Source organism: Pseudonaja textilis, chromosome 1, assembly GCF_049901715.1.
Source record: "Pseudonaja textilis isolate UNSWEBS1 chromosome 1, rPseTex1.2, whole genome shotgun sequence".
In the NCBI taxonomy this organism is placed as follows: Eukaryota; Metazoa; Chordata; class Lepidosauria; order Squamata; family Elapidae; genus Pseudonaja; species Pseudonaja textilis.
The window spans coordinates 262,512,612-262,532,513 of NC_141990.1; the positions used below are offsets into that span (position 1 = coordinate 262,512,612).

Below are 19,902 nucleotides of genomic sequence, written 5' to 3' on the forward strand. Positions count from 1 at the left end.
CTCAGGAAGTGGCTGGTCTCACCAGGAAGGGGCGGGGCGGAGGGGTTTAGACGCCGGGCAGTGTAGAGTCTAAGCTGCCTTTGCGGTGGTGGCTGCGCCTGCGATGGCTTCTGTGTCCAGTCCGGTCCCTCGGCCGCCTCGCGGCGGTTGCTCCGTGCACTGGTTCCGACGGGGGTTGCGTCTTCACGACAACCCTGCTTTGCAGGCGGCTATCCGAGAAGCGACCTCCGTGCGCTGCATCTACATCTTGGACCCCTGGTTCGCTGCGTCCTCCGCGGTGGGCATCAACCGCTGGCGGTGAGTGGAGTCAGTCGGACGGTACTACTCCTGCGTATCCGCCAAGTTGGGGAGGTGGGTGGGGGTGGCGGGACTCGAGAGCAGGGTTGGAGCGGGTCAGGTTGCTCAGCGCGTTATATGACACGAGTGTCACGTTCATGCCGCGCAGCTCCTTCCCAGTGGAGTCAGCTTTCCATCATTCCGAGGTGGGTAAAATGAGGAGCCAGATTGTTGGGGCCAATAGGCTGACCCTGTAAGTCGCTTAGAGACGGCTGTAAAGCACTATAAAGCGGTATATAAGCCTTAAGTGCTATTGCTATCACCTACCGCAGAGATTTGAGAGGGGGTCGAAGGTGCATCATGTGTGCTGGGATTCAGTAGGAAAAGATTAAATGAAATAGGGACAACAGATCTGTGGGCAGTGGGAGAGGGAATAGGACGGGTAATGATTTTATGACAGAATGAATAATCGACCCTGCCGCCTTATAAATTCCCCTCCTGCCTCACCCAATGGTGATCTGTTTTGACCCTCGCCAACTTCTGGCTCACGTGACAAGAACCGTGTAGGTAGGATGAGTTGAAGAGCATTCTCTTGTTGATAGTTCGCTTGGAGGAGAGCAGCGCTGCGGAGTAAATAACAAGCCCGCGCAATATGACACTTACCCGGTCCGCTGCTTGTCCAAAGAGGTCACAGAAGAGGAGTTTGCTTCAGAGGACCAGTAGAATTAGGAACCCTGATCTGCATTGACACCTGAGTCAAATAAGCTTGAGAGATGGAGGGATATAACTCTGCTTAGCCTGTTTGAATAGGAGAGCTGAGCAGTTCTGTGGTAGGGATGCTTCAGATCTACTTATCCATCCTATTTAGCCTGCCTTTATTTTGATAAATAACTGAAGGCAACAAAATAAGTTCACAACAACAAACCTGTCAGTTGAGTTGGGCTGAGAGTGACTGGCCTAGATGGCTTTTATGCCTAAGGTGGGACTAGAATTCACCATTCCCAGGTTTCTATCCTGTTGTCTTAACCAAAGACTAAACTGGCTCTGTTTTTGGTTTCTGCGTTGAACAGATGGCTTGATTCTGTAGCCTAATGGCTCTTAGGCTATGGAGCCCTGTAATACTTTAACACTGAAATTCATATAAGGAAGCATGTATTTTGTCACAGGACATGTTGTTCTTTAGTTTTCCTCAGATATATAATATCCCCTTATTCCAGGAATGCACAAGATTCTCTTAAATGCTCAGCATTTCATTGCCATCCATGTTCCACACTCAGCCCTTTCAGTCACTACAAAAGTTTTAATACCCTATAAGTGTACATGTAATTAAAATTAAACACAGTTAATAGGATTATAACCTGGGCATACATTTAGTATTTTCCTTCCTGCCAGGCTAAATTTAACTTCAATTTTAAAAATAAGTATCCAGAATTTTCTAAGGCTGCATATGTCCCTGGATCTTCAGGTTATGCACCTATGTTGGTTTCTTGATTTATTGACTTCTAGATGTCAACAGATTTCAAAGTGACACATAAGGAAAGAATAATAATTTGCACGTAGGGTAATTATGTTATGAAAGAGCCACACCTGCATTTTCTCAATTATTTACTTGGAAAACCTATCTGATATTTAGTCCCTCTGTATGAAAGATTGTGGGAAGTGTGTCTGAATATTTCATCACTGAAGAGGCATCTCAGATCAGAAAAAAATGTTTTGAAGAGGGTCTCCTTAATTCACTATAACTAAGGCTGAGAAATTCCTCTTATGTTTTTCAAGATTCTGTATCTCAAGCTAATCTTAAAACTACCTTCTGAAATCTATGTCATTCTTGCTTTTTTGGTTTTGCCAACTATGTGGAGTATTCTAGTGCTTACAGAAGAAACATCCATATACATATTCAGCTTCTAAATAATACTATAGCTTTAAGAACTGGATCCAAAACTGTGGCAAGAAGGGCTTGCTTCAATTCCTGTTGCAAATTATTCTGTAGCATAGGTGTTACCATGGAAGAAGATGAATTGGTAGTGATTTAAAAGGATCCATACAAGACAGGAAGGATAACCCATTGATGACCTAAAATAACTGCTGAACAGGATGTGTTCTATAAGTAGCTTGGATCTAAGCTGTAAGATCCCTCTCCTCCCAAATCTGTTCTGTTACTAGCTTTGGGCATGCTTAACTTACCTGCTACTCCTGTTTCTTTGCCCTTGGTAGACTGCATTAAATTATTTTGAGCCACATTTAAGCAGCTCCTACAAAGAGCCAATTAAGCAGGGTATAAATATAGCACATTACTTTTACTTTTTGAGTGTGAACCAGTTAAACACCATACATAGCTACTGAATGATTCTGTATAGTTTTAGGCTTATAAACAATTTACTTGGAAATGAATTCTATCCACTGATGCATACTCTTAAAACCTCCTGTTTTAAGCTGGAATAGTTTTGGAAATAATTTCTAGACAGGAGTATGTCTTTTCTATATCACACAATACCACCACATTTTAAAGTCATCTCCCAGTTTTGCACCAATGAAAGTGAGAGATGGAGCAGCAATAGAAGTCACTCATTCATTGCTAACAGTTGTAGTGTGATTTTGCCTTCTTTCTTTAGGATAATTCTTGTTCTACTCGTTCTGCTATTTTCATTCAGTATACTCTTAATTGGGTCTCTACATATGAAATTCTGGGTATAAACGATGGGTTAGCTCTTCCATACCAGTTTAGTCATTTAGTAGGTGGAACATGATTATTCTGCATTTTTTTGCCAGAAGAAAAGTCTATGTAGATGATTTAAAGTTTAAAGTTTATTTTTCTTAAGCAAGAAAAATATCACAAGAAGCAAATGCCTGGTTAACATCTGGAATAAACAATGAATATTCATATTTAAAATATAGAAAGAAGTATAATGACTTGTGCAGGATATAATTAATGGAATTTTTTGTTCAGTATTTCATAATTTACTTATTCTTGTCATCCTTGTTGATTTTGGAAAAAAATTAAAACTTAGGAGAACGCCAATGCCATAAAACTTGAGTTCTCCAACTCTATTTCCATTGAAGGAAATAGCTATGAGTGACCACAGGGGGTCCTCAACTTAAGACCGCCCATTCAGCAACCATTCACAATTATGACAGTGCTGAACAAAAGCACATACGAACCCCTCCTGAACTTTCTACCATTGCAGTCAGTGGACCAATATTTGGACACTTCTAGCACATCCACTTTATGACTATGGCAGCGCTACAAGTTCTCCATCACTGCAGGCCGGCAAGTTTTGACTGGCTAGGCTTAGTGTTATATGGACTTTCCTCCTGCCTCATCACATCAGCAAAAGGTTTGGGCTTTCCCTTCTCCATACCACTTCCGGAAGGCTTTGGTCTTCTCTTGGCCTAACCTTGCAAATCCTCCTCATTTTCTATGCACTTCATTTTCTATGATTAAGCATACTGAGCTGATGCAAGGCATGGCTACCATAGAAAGCTAGCCAATTAAATGTGTTAGAGCTTGGAGATCTTCTAGTTCAGCTCCCTCCTCAAGCAGGAGATCCTATACCATTTCAGACACATGGCTGTCCAGTCTCTTCTTAAAAACCTCCAGTGATGAAACCCACAACTTCTGATGGCAAGCTGTCAATTATTCTCACTGTTAGAAAGTTTCTCCTTAATTCCAGGTTCTTTCCTTGATTCGTTTCCATCCATTGTTTCTTGTCCTGCCCTCCAGTGCTTTGGAAAATAAGTTGAAACCCCCTGCCCCGCTTCCTTGTGTCAGCCCATCAAATACTGGAATACTGCTGTCATGTCACTCTAGACCTTCTTTTCTCTAGACTAGCCATGCGCAATTCCTGCAATCATTCTTCATATGTTTTGGTCTCCAGGGCTTTAATCATCTTAGTTGCTCTTCCCTGCAGTTTTTTCAAAGTCTTAACATAATCTTCATTGTCTGGTGATCAAAAATGGATGCATTATCCCAGGTTGTATAAAGTGGTACTTACACTTCATGTGATTTTGATTTTTTAAAAAAATATTATTATTTTCCAAAGGTTAGAAAAAGCCTTGTGAGGCTTGGTATTCCTCTCATGATGTTTCTGAGGTTCTTTCTAGCCTTTGGAAACATCTCCAGGGCTGGGGCTTGTCTCATGAGGTTTCCAAAGGTAGAAAGAGTCTCAGAAACATTGGCGAGATGAGTATCACCACTGTGGCCTCTCCTGTCCCCTGAGGCACCTGGTTTAATGATCACAATGGGCAGCTTGGGACTGTGGTCATTGAGCAAGGCACTCACATGGGCATCTTACTTAACAACCACAACAGTTTACAACCCAAATTGTGGGCTGAATTGTAGTCTTAAGTTGAGGGTTACATGTAGCAGTATTTGCTGCTTGCATGGAGAATTGTAGCATTCAGCAAATGGTCCTTCATTTCTAGTTTACAGAATATGGATAAATCACAAATATTTTTCTATTTTCTCTGATAATTTGCATAAATCAAAAATTCAATTTTGCAGTGATACATGCATTCACACAGGACAATTTGCATATACATATGCCCTTAGCCTCTGGTTTTGTTCCTGACTTCTCTATATACAGCTTAAAAGTCAGCCTTTTATTTGCAAAAATGGCAAAGAACATTTTGATGGGGATATAAATTAAGAAAATCTAATGTGACAATGGATAGATTTTCTGTAGCTAGGAACTAGTAACCATGGTGGGTGTTGATAATATCATTAGGTGGAATAAAATAAAGCTTTTTGTCATCTTTTTTGAGAACCTGTGGGAACTTAAAGAACCAACCAATTACTCCAGGTTTCATGGAAGTTTAAAGAATCTATTTTGACCTAAATTCAAACTGATTTATACCATTTTAATTTTGGTCCTGAACTCATTCAGGGGTTTTATTTTTTATATTTTGGAAAGTGCTCTATGCATACAATTCAAAGACCTAGTGTAAGCTTTCACTGAAAAAAGATGCACACATATTCTTGTGTTACAATATAAGTTATATGCTGAGATAGTTATCCATTCTAGTATCCTACCTTCATGCCAGGAGCCAGAGACCCCTCAAATAAATTAAAAAGGCCAGACAACTGAATCAGTCAATAAGCTCTCAACTCTAGGATCATATTCATGTTAACCATATTTTCTAGGTATATGTGTCTGTGTATTATTCACTGAAGTACTTTTTATGACATAGTTTCAGATTGAGAACCTTCTTACCATGTAAAACACTTGATTTCCCCTTTCCTTCTACATTTTTCCCTCATGAAAAGGTATGGAAAAAGAAGATGTGTTTGCAAGAATTTCTTATTTGGGCCTTGCTAGACAATTTGTAGAAGAGTACAGAAATGGCCTTGAAGATGGTATTCAACATTTGTTATGTAAACACCAGTTTAGCTTTAAAAGGGAGGAGTGAATGAGCAAGAAACTCAAGATTGCCCTGCCTTGATTTTCTTTAGAATAATAGGAGGGTGACAGAATCAGTCAGGCTTTCAAGATTTGTTATTATACTTTTCAACTACAAAGCAGTAATTCTTATGACATTTGATTTATAACCTATTCTAGCTCAAAGGGATGATACAGTTACTGATTACATTTTGTTTCTTCTCTTTAGGTTTTTGCTCCAGTCTCTGGAAGATTTGGACAACAGTTTAAGAAAACTTAATTCCCGTTTATTTGTAGTACGAGGGCAGCCAACTGATGTTTTTCCAAGACTCTTTAAAGTAAGATTATAACCACATCTGAAAATCCTGCTTGGGTAGAAATAATTTGCTTTTATAATTTGAAAAATAAATCTAACTTATACTGCTAATGCTAATATTTTGTTATTTTGGGATTTGAATTAAAATCATGCTATCTATTTATAATAATATGGCTCTTCTATATATGCCAGCTGTTCCCTTTCATGCTTTCATAAATAGAGGTGATGTATGATTTTTGTGTAGTTGCATTCAAATAAATACTACTAATAGGATGGGCTTTCACCAGTATATTAGAATGGGTATTTTTTTTCAAAAAGGAATTATTTTTAAATTTATTTTAAAAATAGTAAATACTAAACATTTAATATTTTATTAAACAGAGTTAAAAGGTTTTTTCTTATTAAATTAAAAGCTCTTTTGATAATCTTTCAAATATTCATTCTGCCTAACGTAAGTATTTAATTTTCATGTTAGCATATAGATACAGTTTGCCTAAATATTTGACCTTTCAGTTATGGCTATGTTATTTTTGTGATGGGGCTAGACAAAATCATAAGAACAGAGGAAAAAATAAGAGGAAAGGGAAATAAAAAATTCCTAAGTGCATATATACACAGTTGTATAAACTACCAGAGTTTCTTGTCTTAAAAGCCTAGGAGCAAATGTTTTTAATAACATTGCAATAGTAACAGATTGGAAATGAGCCCAGAACTCACTCCCTTCATCTTTCCTAGTATGCTTCTGATGTAGAATTTGAAAATTATCCAATAGTAATGGGTTGGTTATAAACTATAAATCTGGGTAATATTAGCTCTGATTGCTTAATTCTCTCAAGCCTTTAGGGATGCTGCATACAGTACTTTTCAGCGATAAAGGCGTCAATTGACTTGTGTTTTATTCTCCTTCCATTAGAAAAAAGCTTCTTGGCTTATTAAGTTACAAAAAATCTAATTTATTCCTATTATATGGCAAAGTAAAATATAATAAGGTTTATAGGGATGTTCTGGATAATTGCTCCCATCAAACTAGCTAACATTACATACTATCAGAAATGATGGGGATTTAAGATCTTTAGAGAAACCATATTGCCTCTTTCAGTGGTAAACTGATTCAGATCCATTCTTTGGCATGTTATATCTGAAAATAGGTGTGGGTGTCATATGTACTGTAAATCCTTGATTTAATGAACTATGAGGGGAAGTGTTTGTCAAAGACAGAACATTCATTAAATCTGAGTGGGCTTTTACACATGTGGAAAATGGGAATCACATTATGCACAAGTATATTGTGAACGTTGTGCATTTTGTATATTGCATGCATGAATGGCAAAAGGGATTTTACACATTAAAAGAATTGTATGTGAGATTTATACAAGCATAAAACGGTAGGTAAAATTTATGCAAATATAATACGGTGCATGGCATTTAATGTAGGACAGAGCCATACAGTATATCATGAGGTAAATATGTGGTTGATCAGAACCATATAGTGTATGGACATATTCTGTCTGTTGAATCCAAAATCTGCTGGATTGATATCTTTTAAATTGATGATTTAGTGTTTTGCAAAAGTAGAAAAATTGGCTCTCATAACTTTATCCTGAAAAATACTTTCTCCTACTAGTCTTTCTCTGTATAATAAAAAGAGTTCATTGAAATTTAGGATTTCACTTTGAGAGCTGCTGTTGGGGATAGGATAGAATTAAGCCATTCAGACTAATTTTAATATTTACCATGACATCAGTATTTTTGTGTTCCTGTTCCTACTTTTTTATGTTTTCTCTTATAGAGTTTTTTTACAGCCCAGCGGGGAATTTAACTTAACATTGTGACATATGTACTCCAATAATTTTTTGTTAGGCTTTTTTTTCAAATTTGTTATTGAAATAGTCCGTTTTTTTAATAGTTCAAAACTGCTCAACTTTAATTCTGGCTAAGGTTATAAAAGATTATTTTGATCCCCAGTAATAGAAAAAGGGCTTTAATGATGCCATTTGTTTGATTAAGAAACATGTAAATGAGTGGGTTAAAAAATTAGATCATCCTTTTTTCTTACTCATAGATGAAAATTTTAACTTTCTGTAAATACATTGTTCTTGTATTGAATTGTATCTGTGGACTAGATACAATGCAATATATCCAGAATCCTTAAAATATTATCAGTATCTTGCATACATGCTTACCTATTTATATTATGTGAAGAAATCGAAAGAAATGTAATTACATTTTGCCTCCCAGCCCTTTCCCTTGTATCCTTCCTTGCTTCCTGCAAGGATGTAAAGGTGTTAATTAGAAGGCAATACACATCCCAACTGTTCCTCATCTGTGGTTGCAGCTGTTTAATGGAATATGTGTACTTACTTCACAGAGCTTCTTTAGGGCAAATCGTAGATATGTATGTTTGCATCACTATAAAATGTATTTCCATTGTTTGGTCTCCACATGAATGAAAGCAACATTCTCGTTGATTCTTTAAAGTATTTCTATACATTAAAGGCATGCAGAGCTGAGATGATGAAGATATTACAATATATTTGAAAAGTGGGGTTTTTTTTCTGTAGATGCAGAATAAAGACTGATATGCATTTAGCTGGTCGGGGTAATGTTTTTGAGCACTAACATGCTCAAAAAGCTAGACGGGGCTGAAATGTTCTTGCAATCTTTTATCTTGCATTTGAATTTTCTAAAACAGTGTTTCTCAGCCTTGTAAATCAGTACTGTATAGTTAATGCTTTAGAGTAGCATTTCTCAGCCTTGGCAACTTTAAGATGTGTGAATTTCAACTGCCTCCACAAACTGGCTAGGGAATTCTGGGAGTTGAAGTCCACACATCTTAAAAGTTGCCAAGACTGAGAAACGCTACTCTAAATCAGTGGTTCTCAACCTTTTCTTCACCACGGACCCACTTTAAATACCTTTTGTGGCCATGGACCATGGCCACAGACCCCAAGACTTAATTCAAGATTTAAATCATAACATTTCTTCAAGCCTTTGTGGTTCCCCTGTGACAACATTGTCGGCCACAGATTGAGAACCACTGCTCTAAATCATTGACTATACAGTATTGATTTACTTCACACTATATACAGTATGTGCAAAGAATGAGTCATGTAAATAGAAGGGAACTGCTGAGAACTAAAATAAGCTTCAATCAATCATGTTTGGTTCAAGCTGCAATTTTCAAGTTGGCGTTTGGAGCAGGTTCACATAAATGCATTACAAAAAGTATTCTTCATTTCTAAAGCATCCCAGTCTGGAATGCAAAGACAGGAATAATTTTAACAAATGGGTAGTTAATACTGGATAAACATAATCCAGGCAGTTGTCAGCTCAGCTTTCAGTTACAAAAGTGGATCTAAGACTATCCTCCTTTATGTGTACTCTTTAGATGTACCTATCTAAAAAGGACCAGATTATCTCTCATTTAGTGTCTTCTAGTTACTCCACATTGTAAGCATTTCATCTCATTTGACTGTCCCTTATCTGGCTTAATAGTAGCCAAGCCAAAGGTCCAATATCTGCACAGTCTCACCTAACTCCTTACAGGAAGAAATAGAAGTGACTGTAATTAATCTACTTATCGTGCCTCAATTGAACTTCCCTGTGATTTTACCTGGCGGCTTCATAAATAGCATGGGGGATGGAATGGAATCTTATATCACTCCATTGCTCAGTGCTATAGGATCAACTCATTAAGTAGGACAACATCCACTTAATACCATGCTTCCAAGTTCAGCCCAGAGAAATCCAATAAGATCCCTTGGCTGAAATAAAAAGTAGAAGATTCAGAAAAATCAATAAGGTTGGGTTTCTTTGTTTATCTCCCAAAGTGGTTCTCCATTTTTAGCAGAGATTATTTTAATCCAGTGTTCTTTTAGGAACATAGGAAACTGGCAGTCAGTGGAAGAAATTAAACAGGCAGTCTTCATTTCAGAAAAGCTGATGAGATATGTGTCTGATGAGCCTTCTGTGCCTTGTTGCTTGCTACATTTCAGAGATAGGCAATCGCTGATACTTCAGATATTGTTGGATGATAATAAAAACTGTAATAGAGCTCCTGTCTAGAAAACCACATGTTGCTTATCTTTACTTGTTGGTGCAAAGAACTGCATTGTTCACATTGGTCATATATTTATTTGTTTGTTTGTTTATATTATTTATTTATTGGATTTCTGTGCCATACTAATCTCACTCCTCTTACTGATACAGAAGCTCTGGGCAGCTTACATAAAAAAATAAAAGTGCAAAAAACAAAGTAGAATAAAAAGTTAAAAATTAAAATTAAAAACCAAGATGATGGACAGCCTGGGGGAGAGAATCTTCTCTATCCCGTCAGCTACTCCAATGCAGTGAGTTTCTGTTGGGGGCCCAGGCCAAGCAGCTGTTATTATTTGATAATAGCTATATTACTCAATGCTTAATACATGTTGATAAGATGAACTTAAAAATAGGAACTTAATAAACTACTGCAATGGATTTTTGTTGCTAAGCTTGATGGAAAGATTCAGCAATCCTCAAATGGAGAAATGATTGTTGAAGATGAAGGGATCTGCTAAGATGACTAAATCAATTTCTTTGATTAGAGAAAAGTCAGTATCTATGTTTATGACAAATTGGAAACCTCTTATGGAGTTTTTGCGTAAAACAGAAAAAAATGAACTTACGATTTGTGGTTTGGATTATTACACATCTAACTCTTTATAGATGATCATAGAAAAAATGTTAAACTGTAAGAGTAAGAAGTAAATATATAATTATATTTATAACAGCTGCAAAGATTATTAGAAGCTACCTCTTTGTATCTTTTCATTCTTTTCTACTTTATTTTTTCCCCCTTTTCTTGCACTTTTAGATTTCTCTTCAATAGTTTTCTTTTTCTTACTTTATATAGTTTGCATTAGCTTTGCTTTGCTTTTTAAAAAAATCTTTAATAAAAATTATAAAAAAGAAACAAAGGGAGTGTCATGGGAGAGTTTTGAGGAAAAAAAACATATTATTTGCAAATCTTTAGAAAAGGATCTTTTCCCTTGTTCCAGTGTTGGCTTTTTGTCATTATTTTGTTTTGACCATTACCACCATATTTTAATGATCTGCATTGGTATTTATCTGATATTTTCTTCTGTTTTTACAGGAATGGGGGGTGACCCATCTCACTTTTGAATATGATTCAGAGCCTTTTGGAAAAGAGAGAGATGCAGCTATAGTGAAATTGGCTAAGGAAGCAGGAGTAGAAGTGACAACAGAGAATTCACACACCCTTTATGACCTAGATAGGTAAGATACCAGTCTCTTTATATGCATGTCTAAGGGGAAGACAAAACAAAACTGTGGATTGTTACAGGAGATGACTTGGAAGACTATTTTTTTTTTTGTAAAATGGGTCAGGGTTTCATTTTTTCTGTTATAGCCCTATAGATAAAGAAGTTACCAGTTTGCATATATAGCAAACTCTCATGACCTGAGACAGAGGAGAAAAGAATAAGAAGTTAATTCTAAATTTATAAAATGCAAACTAAGTCTGTTATGTCTATAAATACAAGTACCATAAATTATACCTACTGCAAACTTGCCATCCACTAAAATCCAGGCATGTTTGAAAAGAAGTAGTACTTTGCATGTGGCTATTAGGAAAGGATGCCTTTTTAAAGAATAGTGGAGGCTGAAGTAGAATAGGATTTCAGTGATCTGCCCATTATGTTCAGTCTGATCCATCCTAAGCATTCTTCACTTAAATTGCAATTATTGCTTCATATCATGTACTTCATAGCTGCCAACTCCCTAGTAAACCAAAAGTTTAATAGTGTCAGTCTGGGCTATCTCTGGGTCGGTATTAATAGTGCCATCCAAGATGCTGCTCCAAGATGCTCACAGTGTTGCTCCAAGATGCTGCTCCGGCACGACAAGTCTCACAAAGATTCATTTCTGGCGGAGTTTGAGGGAGAGAAAGAAAGACTTCTGCTGCTTCTGCTGCTTTCCTTGCATGAACCCTCTCTCTCTCTCTCTCTCTGCCTCTGTCTCTCTCTCTCTCTCTCTTGCTCCCCCTGAGAATGGAGCTAGACATGATATCCTGCGATCCCAAATAAAGAATGATCGATCGGTAGGAAAACTGGGTGAGGAATTTTCCTGGAGACTTTGGGATTTTCCCAGGGTCTCTGGTCCGTGGGATTTAAAATTATGAGTTTGGTGTTCCCCGAGGTCCAAAAGGTTGGCAACCCCTGCTCTACTGAATGTGTGAGACCAAATATTAGTCATGTCAAGTCCAGTTAGGAAGCATGTGCAATCCTGAATCATTCCTGACTGGACAGCCTTACCTTCAGTGTTGAAAACGCCAAGAAATGCAAATCGTTCAAACTAGCTCATGAAAAAAGATAGCAGAGTCTATGGTGGTAGATAGCATGGTTTATGGTGTACGAATCATATATGTATATTGCCCTGACCATCCAGATGTAGCAGATTGCACTTAAAATTGCAGGCTATTGGATAGAATGGCTGAATTCATCGTGTGAATTCCACAAGATGGAATTCCTATAGGCCAGGGGTCTTCAAACTTGACAGCTTTAAGACTTGCAGACTTCAGCTTCCAGAATTCCTCCTCCAGTCATATTAGTTCAGGAATTCTGGAAGTTGAAGTCCACAAATCTTCAACTTGCCAAGTTTGAAGACCCTTGCTGTAGGTCATGGCTTATCTACTTCCCTGTTTTAATTCCAGCCTGCTCTATGTGAACAGTCTACTGGAACACAAACACCTCTACGGTTCAATAGGAAGATATATGAAGTAATGTTGTTGCCTGTGCCAGTTTTCAAGGTTGAAGTGTGTGTGGAAAAAGACAAGCAGAAGCAATCCAGCAATTAGATACATGACAGAATTGGATAGAAGCCAAGAGCCAATCCCAGCCTTCTGCATCATTCAGTAGCTGGGGTGATATAAGAACACAAGACGTTATGGAGCAGAGCTAGCGGTAACATGTTCAGTTATGCTCTGCTCCCAATATTTTCATTTCTCTGGGACAGAAGGCTGGCACTAACAAAGGATGCAGGGCGGCTCCAGCTGGTGCTCATCTGACTTGAATCCCCACCCCACCTTGGGAATAATGTGCTCTGAATAAATCTGTTGGAACGCCTCAGGTCTTGCCCAATGAGGGGCCAGAGTTGAAACAGAACCGATCCTGTCAGCGTTCTTGCAGAATCATTGAAAGGATCAAGTTTGTGCTGGCTGAATAGAGATGTCAATTTTCCAGAAATTTAGAAGCCGCATAAAGTCAGAAATTTGGAGAATTTGCTGAATGAACATAGTAATCCTTCCGTTCCCCCCCACACACACACACAATACCAAACTGGTGAGACCACACTTGGAATACTGCATCCAGTTCTGATCCTCATGATACAAAAAAGATGTTGAGAGCCTGGAAAGTGTGCAGAGAAGAGCAACAATGATATGTTGTGGAATGGATGTGGAGGCTAAATCATATGATGAATGGTTGAGGGAGCTAGATATGTCTAGCTTACTGAAGAGAAGGATTAGGGGAGGAGGGACATGATAACTGTCTTCCAGAATTTGAGGGGCTGTCACAGAGGCAACTGACTTATTCTCCAAACTACCAGAAGGCAGTACAAGAAACAACAGGTGAAAGTTTGTCAAAGAGAGATGCAATTTAGAAATAAGGAAATATTTTTGACAGTGAGAACAATTAATCAGTGGAATATTTTGCTTCTTGGAATTGTGGGTGTGGCATCACTGGAGGATTTCACAAACAGACTGGACAACCATTTGGGATTATATAAAACTCCTGCCTTGAGCAGGAAGTTGGATTAGAAGTCCTCCAAGTTCTCTTGCAGGCTTATGATTCTATGTTCTAAATCGCCTGCAAGTTAGACTGGGCTTTACTATGCATGCAGATTTCCACTTATGCAAGCAGTAAGGCAGAGGATGAATTTTCAGGGGAAATGGATGTTAAAAAGTGGGTAGATGGATGGAGAGAAAGATGTATACGTCAGGTTCCCAAGTGATGAAATTCATTTAAAAAGAAAAGAACAAAGTCCGTCTTCAAAAAAGATTTCTTTTATTTAGGAAAGCATCAAATTCCATGGTAATTCCATGGTAATTCCAGATCTGACACAACCCGGAATTACCCTACAATATTACAAGTTAGAAACAACCCCCCAAGTCACGTTCTTCAATAGAAGTAATTCAACGTTGCTTGATGTCATAAATCTCCACCTAAAGGGGCCCAAGCATGGACAGCTCGTTTCCCACGGGAAGAAAGATCAACTAGCCAAAACATTCTCTTTATCTCCACTCCTCCCCCTTTAGGAATGTGTCAAGCCCGAAACTCTTCCCCCCATGACTGCCATAGAGAAAGTAAGAAAAAGAATATATACTAAGACTAACTAAAATGGCTTCACTTATGTCAATTTCGGGCTTGACAGTATATTTTAGCACATTGAGACAGACTTCATTCTTTATATATTAGTTTATTTCTTGATTTCATGGGTTGAAAACAGATTCCTTCACCATTGTTCTAGGTATCATTCAAAATGAAAGTTCTCCCATGAGCTGTTCAGAGCATCCAGAAGTGGGAGGTGCTTCAGTCTCTTCTGGAAAGGCTGGGCTTAAAACTCCGGGATGCTCCTCCTCCACGGGACACCTCTCCAGCGTCCCCCAGTTTTAGCTCAGCCTTCGTGGTAAGAGGTTGTGCACTCCCTGACTGGAACGGTTTTCTGATTCAGCTAGTCAAAATTAAGGTTTGCTCTTGGGTTAATTCGGCTTGTAAATTTTTCCCCAATTAATTTGGCAATTTCAAGGCTTGTGGCTCTATTAGGTCATCCCCCCGATCAGTTTGAGAGCAGTTCTTTGTGGCTGGCGGAGCCTACCACTCTGCAGGCAGCCTGAGACAGTCGCTTCAGGCAATTAGCTTATCTAATCCCCCGATCGTCTTATCTCTGCGATCTTGGTGAAGTGCTTGCAGCCGCGGCTCACTTCTCCTTGCCGTTTCGACTGACAGTATCATTTATCTGACAATTTAGAGAGTCAGTAGCAGCGGCTCGTTAAACTGCTCAGGCACTTAACATCGGAGATTCTGCCTTCCCGCCATTTTCAATGGCTGGCTTCAAGTTCGCGCCTAAATATCACAGGCGCTTTTCCCCGCTGGTTTCCCCGCTTTTTCCCGCTGGTTTTTTTCTTGGGGACTGGGGCAAGTACCTTCCCACTCCACTTCCCTGACATTATTTCTCTTTTATCTTGCTGGTGTTGGATAAGCAGGCTAGTCCTTAAACAGGAATTTTTTCCTTTTGCAATTGCTTTTGGATCATTACATTGGAGTGAAGCTGCAAGTGCCATTTCAAACAGCGGGACGTTTTTGACAGGAAAGGATCCATCCAGGCCCTGTATAGCTCGTTTCCCTTGTTGGGGACCAGGGATCCAGAATATTTCTTGCTTGGAGCGCTTGGGGGTTTCCCTTGTTGGGGACCCTTAGATACTGTTTCCCATTTACACAGTTTTACATGTGGATATAGGCACGTATATGTGTCTGTGTGTGTGTGTGTGTGTGTGTGTGTGTGTGTGTGTGTAGATATAGATATATAGACTTACACTCCTGGAGAAGCGTTCTACTTTCAACCACAGGGGTAGGCATCACCCCTAAGTACAAATAATAATAATAATAATAATAATAATAATAATAATAATAATAATAATAATAATTTTTAAAAAATTAAAGTTAGAGGCACGAGAATCAGTCCTCCACAATGGAAGGTGACAACATCTTCTTCCGCTCCAAGACAAATAAGTCCCGAGATAAGTCAGTGGGCCCCAAAAAGGCATCTGAGGTGGCGGATAAGGATGCCCATAGACGGCACCAAGCCTTGGAAAGGCAGTTGCAGAAACGGGCCAGGGAGGCGGACAAGATGGCTATGACACAACAATTGGATCAGGGCCCAAGTACATTGTTGGGGCCCTTGGACTTATCCACCCAGCCCAGACAAGCTATTTCTGGACAGCCTCCCATAGGCATATCTCCTCCAATGAGCACTGCCCGGCGAATCCCAGAGGCAACCTTCACCCCTGTGGCTGCCGGTTTAAGATAGGAGGAGGGATTACCTGAGACTATTCCCATCAAAATGAGGCAATGGATGGAGATGGCTATACAAAAGGGCATTGCGGCTGGAGTTCAGCAATCCATCCGGACTAGACACTTTTTGGCTACTTCAGAAGCGGGATCCCTGTCTGCTTGATCCTTTGCGCATATGGGACATCATCAAACTCAGGTATTCCCCAATATTCCTGATTTACTAGTCCAGGGTCTTTTGGAGGAGGTGGAATTAGATGACCAGGATGTTCCCATGGGGGTGGGGTCGATCCATCAGATGGACTTGGGGTTGTCAGAGGCTGACCCACTAGAACGAGGAATGTCGGATGACGAAGGCCTCATTCCGGACCAACCTACCTTTTCTGGCCTTTTTCGTCTGCACCTCTTTAAATCTTTACTGTTCAAAGCAAAGAACACCGCTAAACTAGGCACATCAAGCCCTCATCCATTGTCAACAGGGTCTCAGGACGAATCTGAGGATCTAATATTCTCACAACCGGCTAATGAGCAGAAACTATTCCTCTCCCTCGTATGTTTGCTGAATTAGTACAAAATCAATGGGCATCAGCAGCATCCTACCCAGCCCCAACAGGGTACGATAAACGATATTATAATTTGGCACCAGAGTTTTCAAATTTTCTCAAAACACCAGAGGTGGATGAGCCCATTGTGACACTGGCCTCTTCTTCAATCTTTCCCAATGAGGCCGAGGAAGCCCTGGGACCGGAGGAAAAGAGAGCAGAGTTGACACTCCGTAGGGCGCATGTTTCTGATGCCTGGGCCATTAGGGCAGCTACAGCTGCGTCCTTTTTTACACGGTCCTCCCTATGATGGCTCTTCCATTTGAGGGATATATTGCCGGCGTCAAATGTCAGATCCCACCAGGACATTGCTAAGATTATTGCAGCGGCAGAATTCGCCGACGCCACATTTAATGCAGTGAAATTCTCGTCTAGAGCCATAGCATCTCACGTATCAGCACGGAGACTCCTATGGCTCAGACATTGGCAGGCGGATACCAAGCATAAATGTAAGCTGGCATCAGCCCCAATATCGGGGGATAAATTATTTGGCAGTGTCTTGGAGCCCTTGCTTATTGAGAATAGAAAGAAGAAAAAAGTGCTTCCCCCTCTTTTTCAGAGGTCTGAAAACAGAACACCCCAGTCGTTTCGAAGGGGCTCCTTTCGGCCCTACTAGCAAGGCCCATACGTTCCCAGATCGCAGAGAACATCAGGCTACAGGCCCAGTTTTAGACAGGATAGGTTGGAATCTTCCAATAGAGGTCAGCGGGGAGGCCAAAACAGAAGAAACCCCAGAGGTACCGGAGGCCGATTTTTTCATCGCCCCAAGTGAGTCCTTCACAGCAACTCCCATTGGAGGGCGGCTAAAATTGTTTGCTGATCAATGGGACAGCTCCACCTCTGATGCGTGGATCAGGGACTCTGTTAGGTTTGGTTTGGCGCTAGAGTTTCAATCCTCCCCCCTGAGCTTTTTCATTAGGAGCCCAAGGTCCACGGACCCCATTAAGAGAGCGTTGATGCAGGAGGCTATCAACCATCTTCTGCATATTCGGGCCATTAGAGAGGTCCCATCTGAACAACAGGGTCAAGGCTGTTAGTCTCTAATGTTTGTGGTCCCAAAGAGTTTGGGGGGCTGGAGGGCAATTCTGGACCTCAAACGTCTGAACAGATCATTGGCTTATCGAAAATTCAAGATGACTACTCTCCAATCCATTCTGCTCAGCATCAGAGAGAACGATGTCCTGACCTCTATAGATCTGACAGAGGCTTATCTACATATACAAATTAGACCTGCTCACTACAAATATCTTAGATTTTGCTATTGTGATCGGCACTATGAATATATCACCCTACCATTCGGTCTGGCTTCGGCCCCTAGGACTTTTACCAAGGTCCTAGCGGCTTTGGCTGCCTCCCTCAGGATCAAATCTATTCATTTACAATGTTATCTGGATGATATTTTAATTTTGTCATCTTCCAGACATCAAGCAAATTTGGATGCCAAGATTACTCTGGAGACCCTTCAAGGTCACGGCTTTTCCATAAATTGGGATAAAAGCCATTTGATCCCTTCAACTAGGTTAGTTCATTTAGGGGCAGTGATAGATACCTATCTCTCAGGACAGGTTGAATAGTATCCAGTCTTTGGCCAGAGAGATCAGAGCCTTAAAGAGGGTTTCCCTGGCAGTTCTGTCTCAACTGTTAGAGAAACTGATTTCTTGTATTTCCATTGTGCCTTGGGCTCCATTCCATTCTAGGGATCTGTAATGGTTCCTGCTACCTTTCCAGCGATCTGGAAGAGCCATTTCCAACGTCCGGAAAAAGGTACTGCACAATGTTCTCCGATCGCTCCGCTGGCGGTCGGAAAACACGATAAACAAGGGGTGTCATTTCAAGGAACCTTGCAGGGCAACGATCACAACTGATGCCAGCCTGGTAGGATGGGGAGCTCACTTCCAATCCCACACTGCACAGGGAAGTTGGACTACTTCCGAACAATCACAAAGCATCAACCTGTTGGAGCTGCGAGCAGTTCATCTGGCGTTACGCAGTTTTCTACCCCTTTTCCAATCACGCCACGTTCTGGTCTTGACAGACAATATCACAACCAAGGCCCACATAAACAGACAGGGGGGTACCCACTCCAAACTTCTGATGCTGGAGACGGCCAGGTTGTTCAAGTGGGCCAAGGCCAATCTGTTTTCGCTCAAGGCAGAGCACATAGCAGGGGCTTTAAACACACAAGTGGACTGGCTCAGCAGGACCACGATAGATCAGACAGAGTGGCGCCTACACTCGTCTTTCTTCCAGGAAGCAGTGCGGAGGTTTGGGCAACCAGTGATCGATCTATTTGCCTCTCCCCTCAACACCCAATTGCCCCGGTATATTTCAAGGTACCCAACTCAGGGGGCGGAGGCTGTCAACGCCCTGTGATGTCAGTGGCCTCCCAGACTTCTATATGTGTTTCCTCCACTCCCTGTAATATCCAGGTTGATCCAGAAGTTATTGCAGGAACGAGCGGAATTGATATTGGTCACCCCTTACTGGCCCAGGCGAACGTGGTTCGTGGACTTACAGGACCTGTCGAGAGAACAACCGTGGAAAATTCCATCGTCACGGATTTCCCTATCACAAGGGCCAGTACTTCACCCGGACCCACAATGGCTCAGCCTAGTCGTATGGAGGTTGAGCGGAGCCATTTAAGGACCCAACAGATTTCAGAGGATGCCATTGCCACCATACAAGCATCCGGACGGTCCTCAAAAAAATCGTATATACGAAGTCACATGGTCTGCTTTCTGTTGCTGGTGCCAGGGGTCTAAGATCGACCCAACCACCCCATCAATGGGACAATTATTGGAATTTTTACAGGAGGGGTTGACCAAGGGCCTATCTCGAAATACTTTACGCAGACAGGTGGCGGCCTTAGCCTCGGTGATATCCTGGGGTGACCTTCATTCCATAGCGCACCATCCACATGTCCACAGCTTTCTTAAGGGTGCTGCAAACTTACAACCTCCTGTAATTCACCGCTATCCCACTTGGGAGCTCAACAAGGTGTTAACCGCACTTACAACTGGCCCGTTTGAGCCTTTAAGAACCGCTAGTCTCAAATTCCTGACATATAAGGTGGTCTTCTTAATTGCGATCACATCAGCAAGGAGGATTTCCGAATTGGCAGCATTGTCGATGAGAAAGGACCTGTGCATGTTTCATGCGGACAGAATGGTTCTCAGATTGGATCCATCATTCACCCCTAAAGTAAATTCAGTCTTCCACAGAGCGTAGGAGTTGGTGCTTCCAAATTTTTGTCCGAAACCATCCCATAG

General features: G+C 40.6%; 1 protein-coding gene across 3 annotated transcripts in view; it reads left to right on the forward strand.

Moving 5' to 3' along the window:
• The first annotated feature begins 6 nt into the window (after positions 1 to 6).
• Positions 7 to 19,902, forward strand: part of CRY2 (cryptochrome circadian regulator 2) — a 37,883-nt gene continuing 17,987 nt past the window's right edge. Inside the window, exons 1-4 of one of the 3 annotated variants that reach the window (XM_087921412.1) lie at positions 165 to 297; positions 5,470 to 5,539; positions 5,881 to 5,989; positions 11,099 to 11,241. In XM_087921412.1, coding sequence (XP_087777538.1) covers positions 5,532 to 5,539; positions 5,881 to 5,989; positions 11,099 to 11,241 — 260 coding nt within the window. In that variant the 5' untranslated portion in view covers positions 165 to 297; positions 5,470 to 5,531. Of the gene's footprint in view, positions 298 to 5,467; positions 5,540 to 5,880; positions 5,990 to 11,098; positions 11,242 to 19,902 lie in introns of those variants that run through there. The other 2 variants (XM_026707515.2, XM_087921413.1) reach the window with 2 other exon arrangements.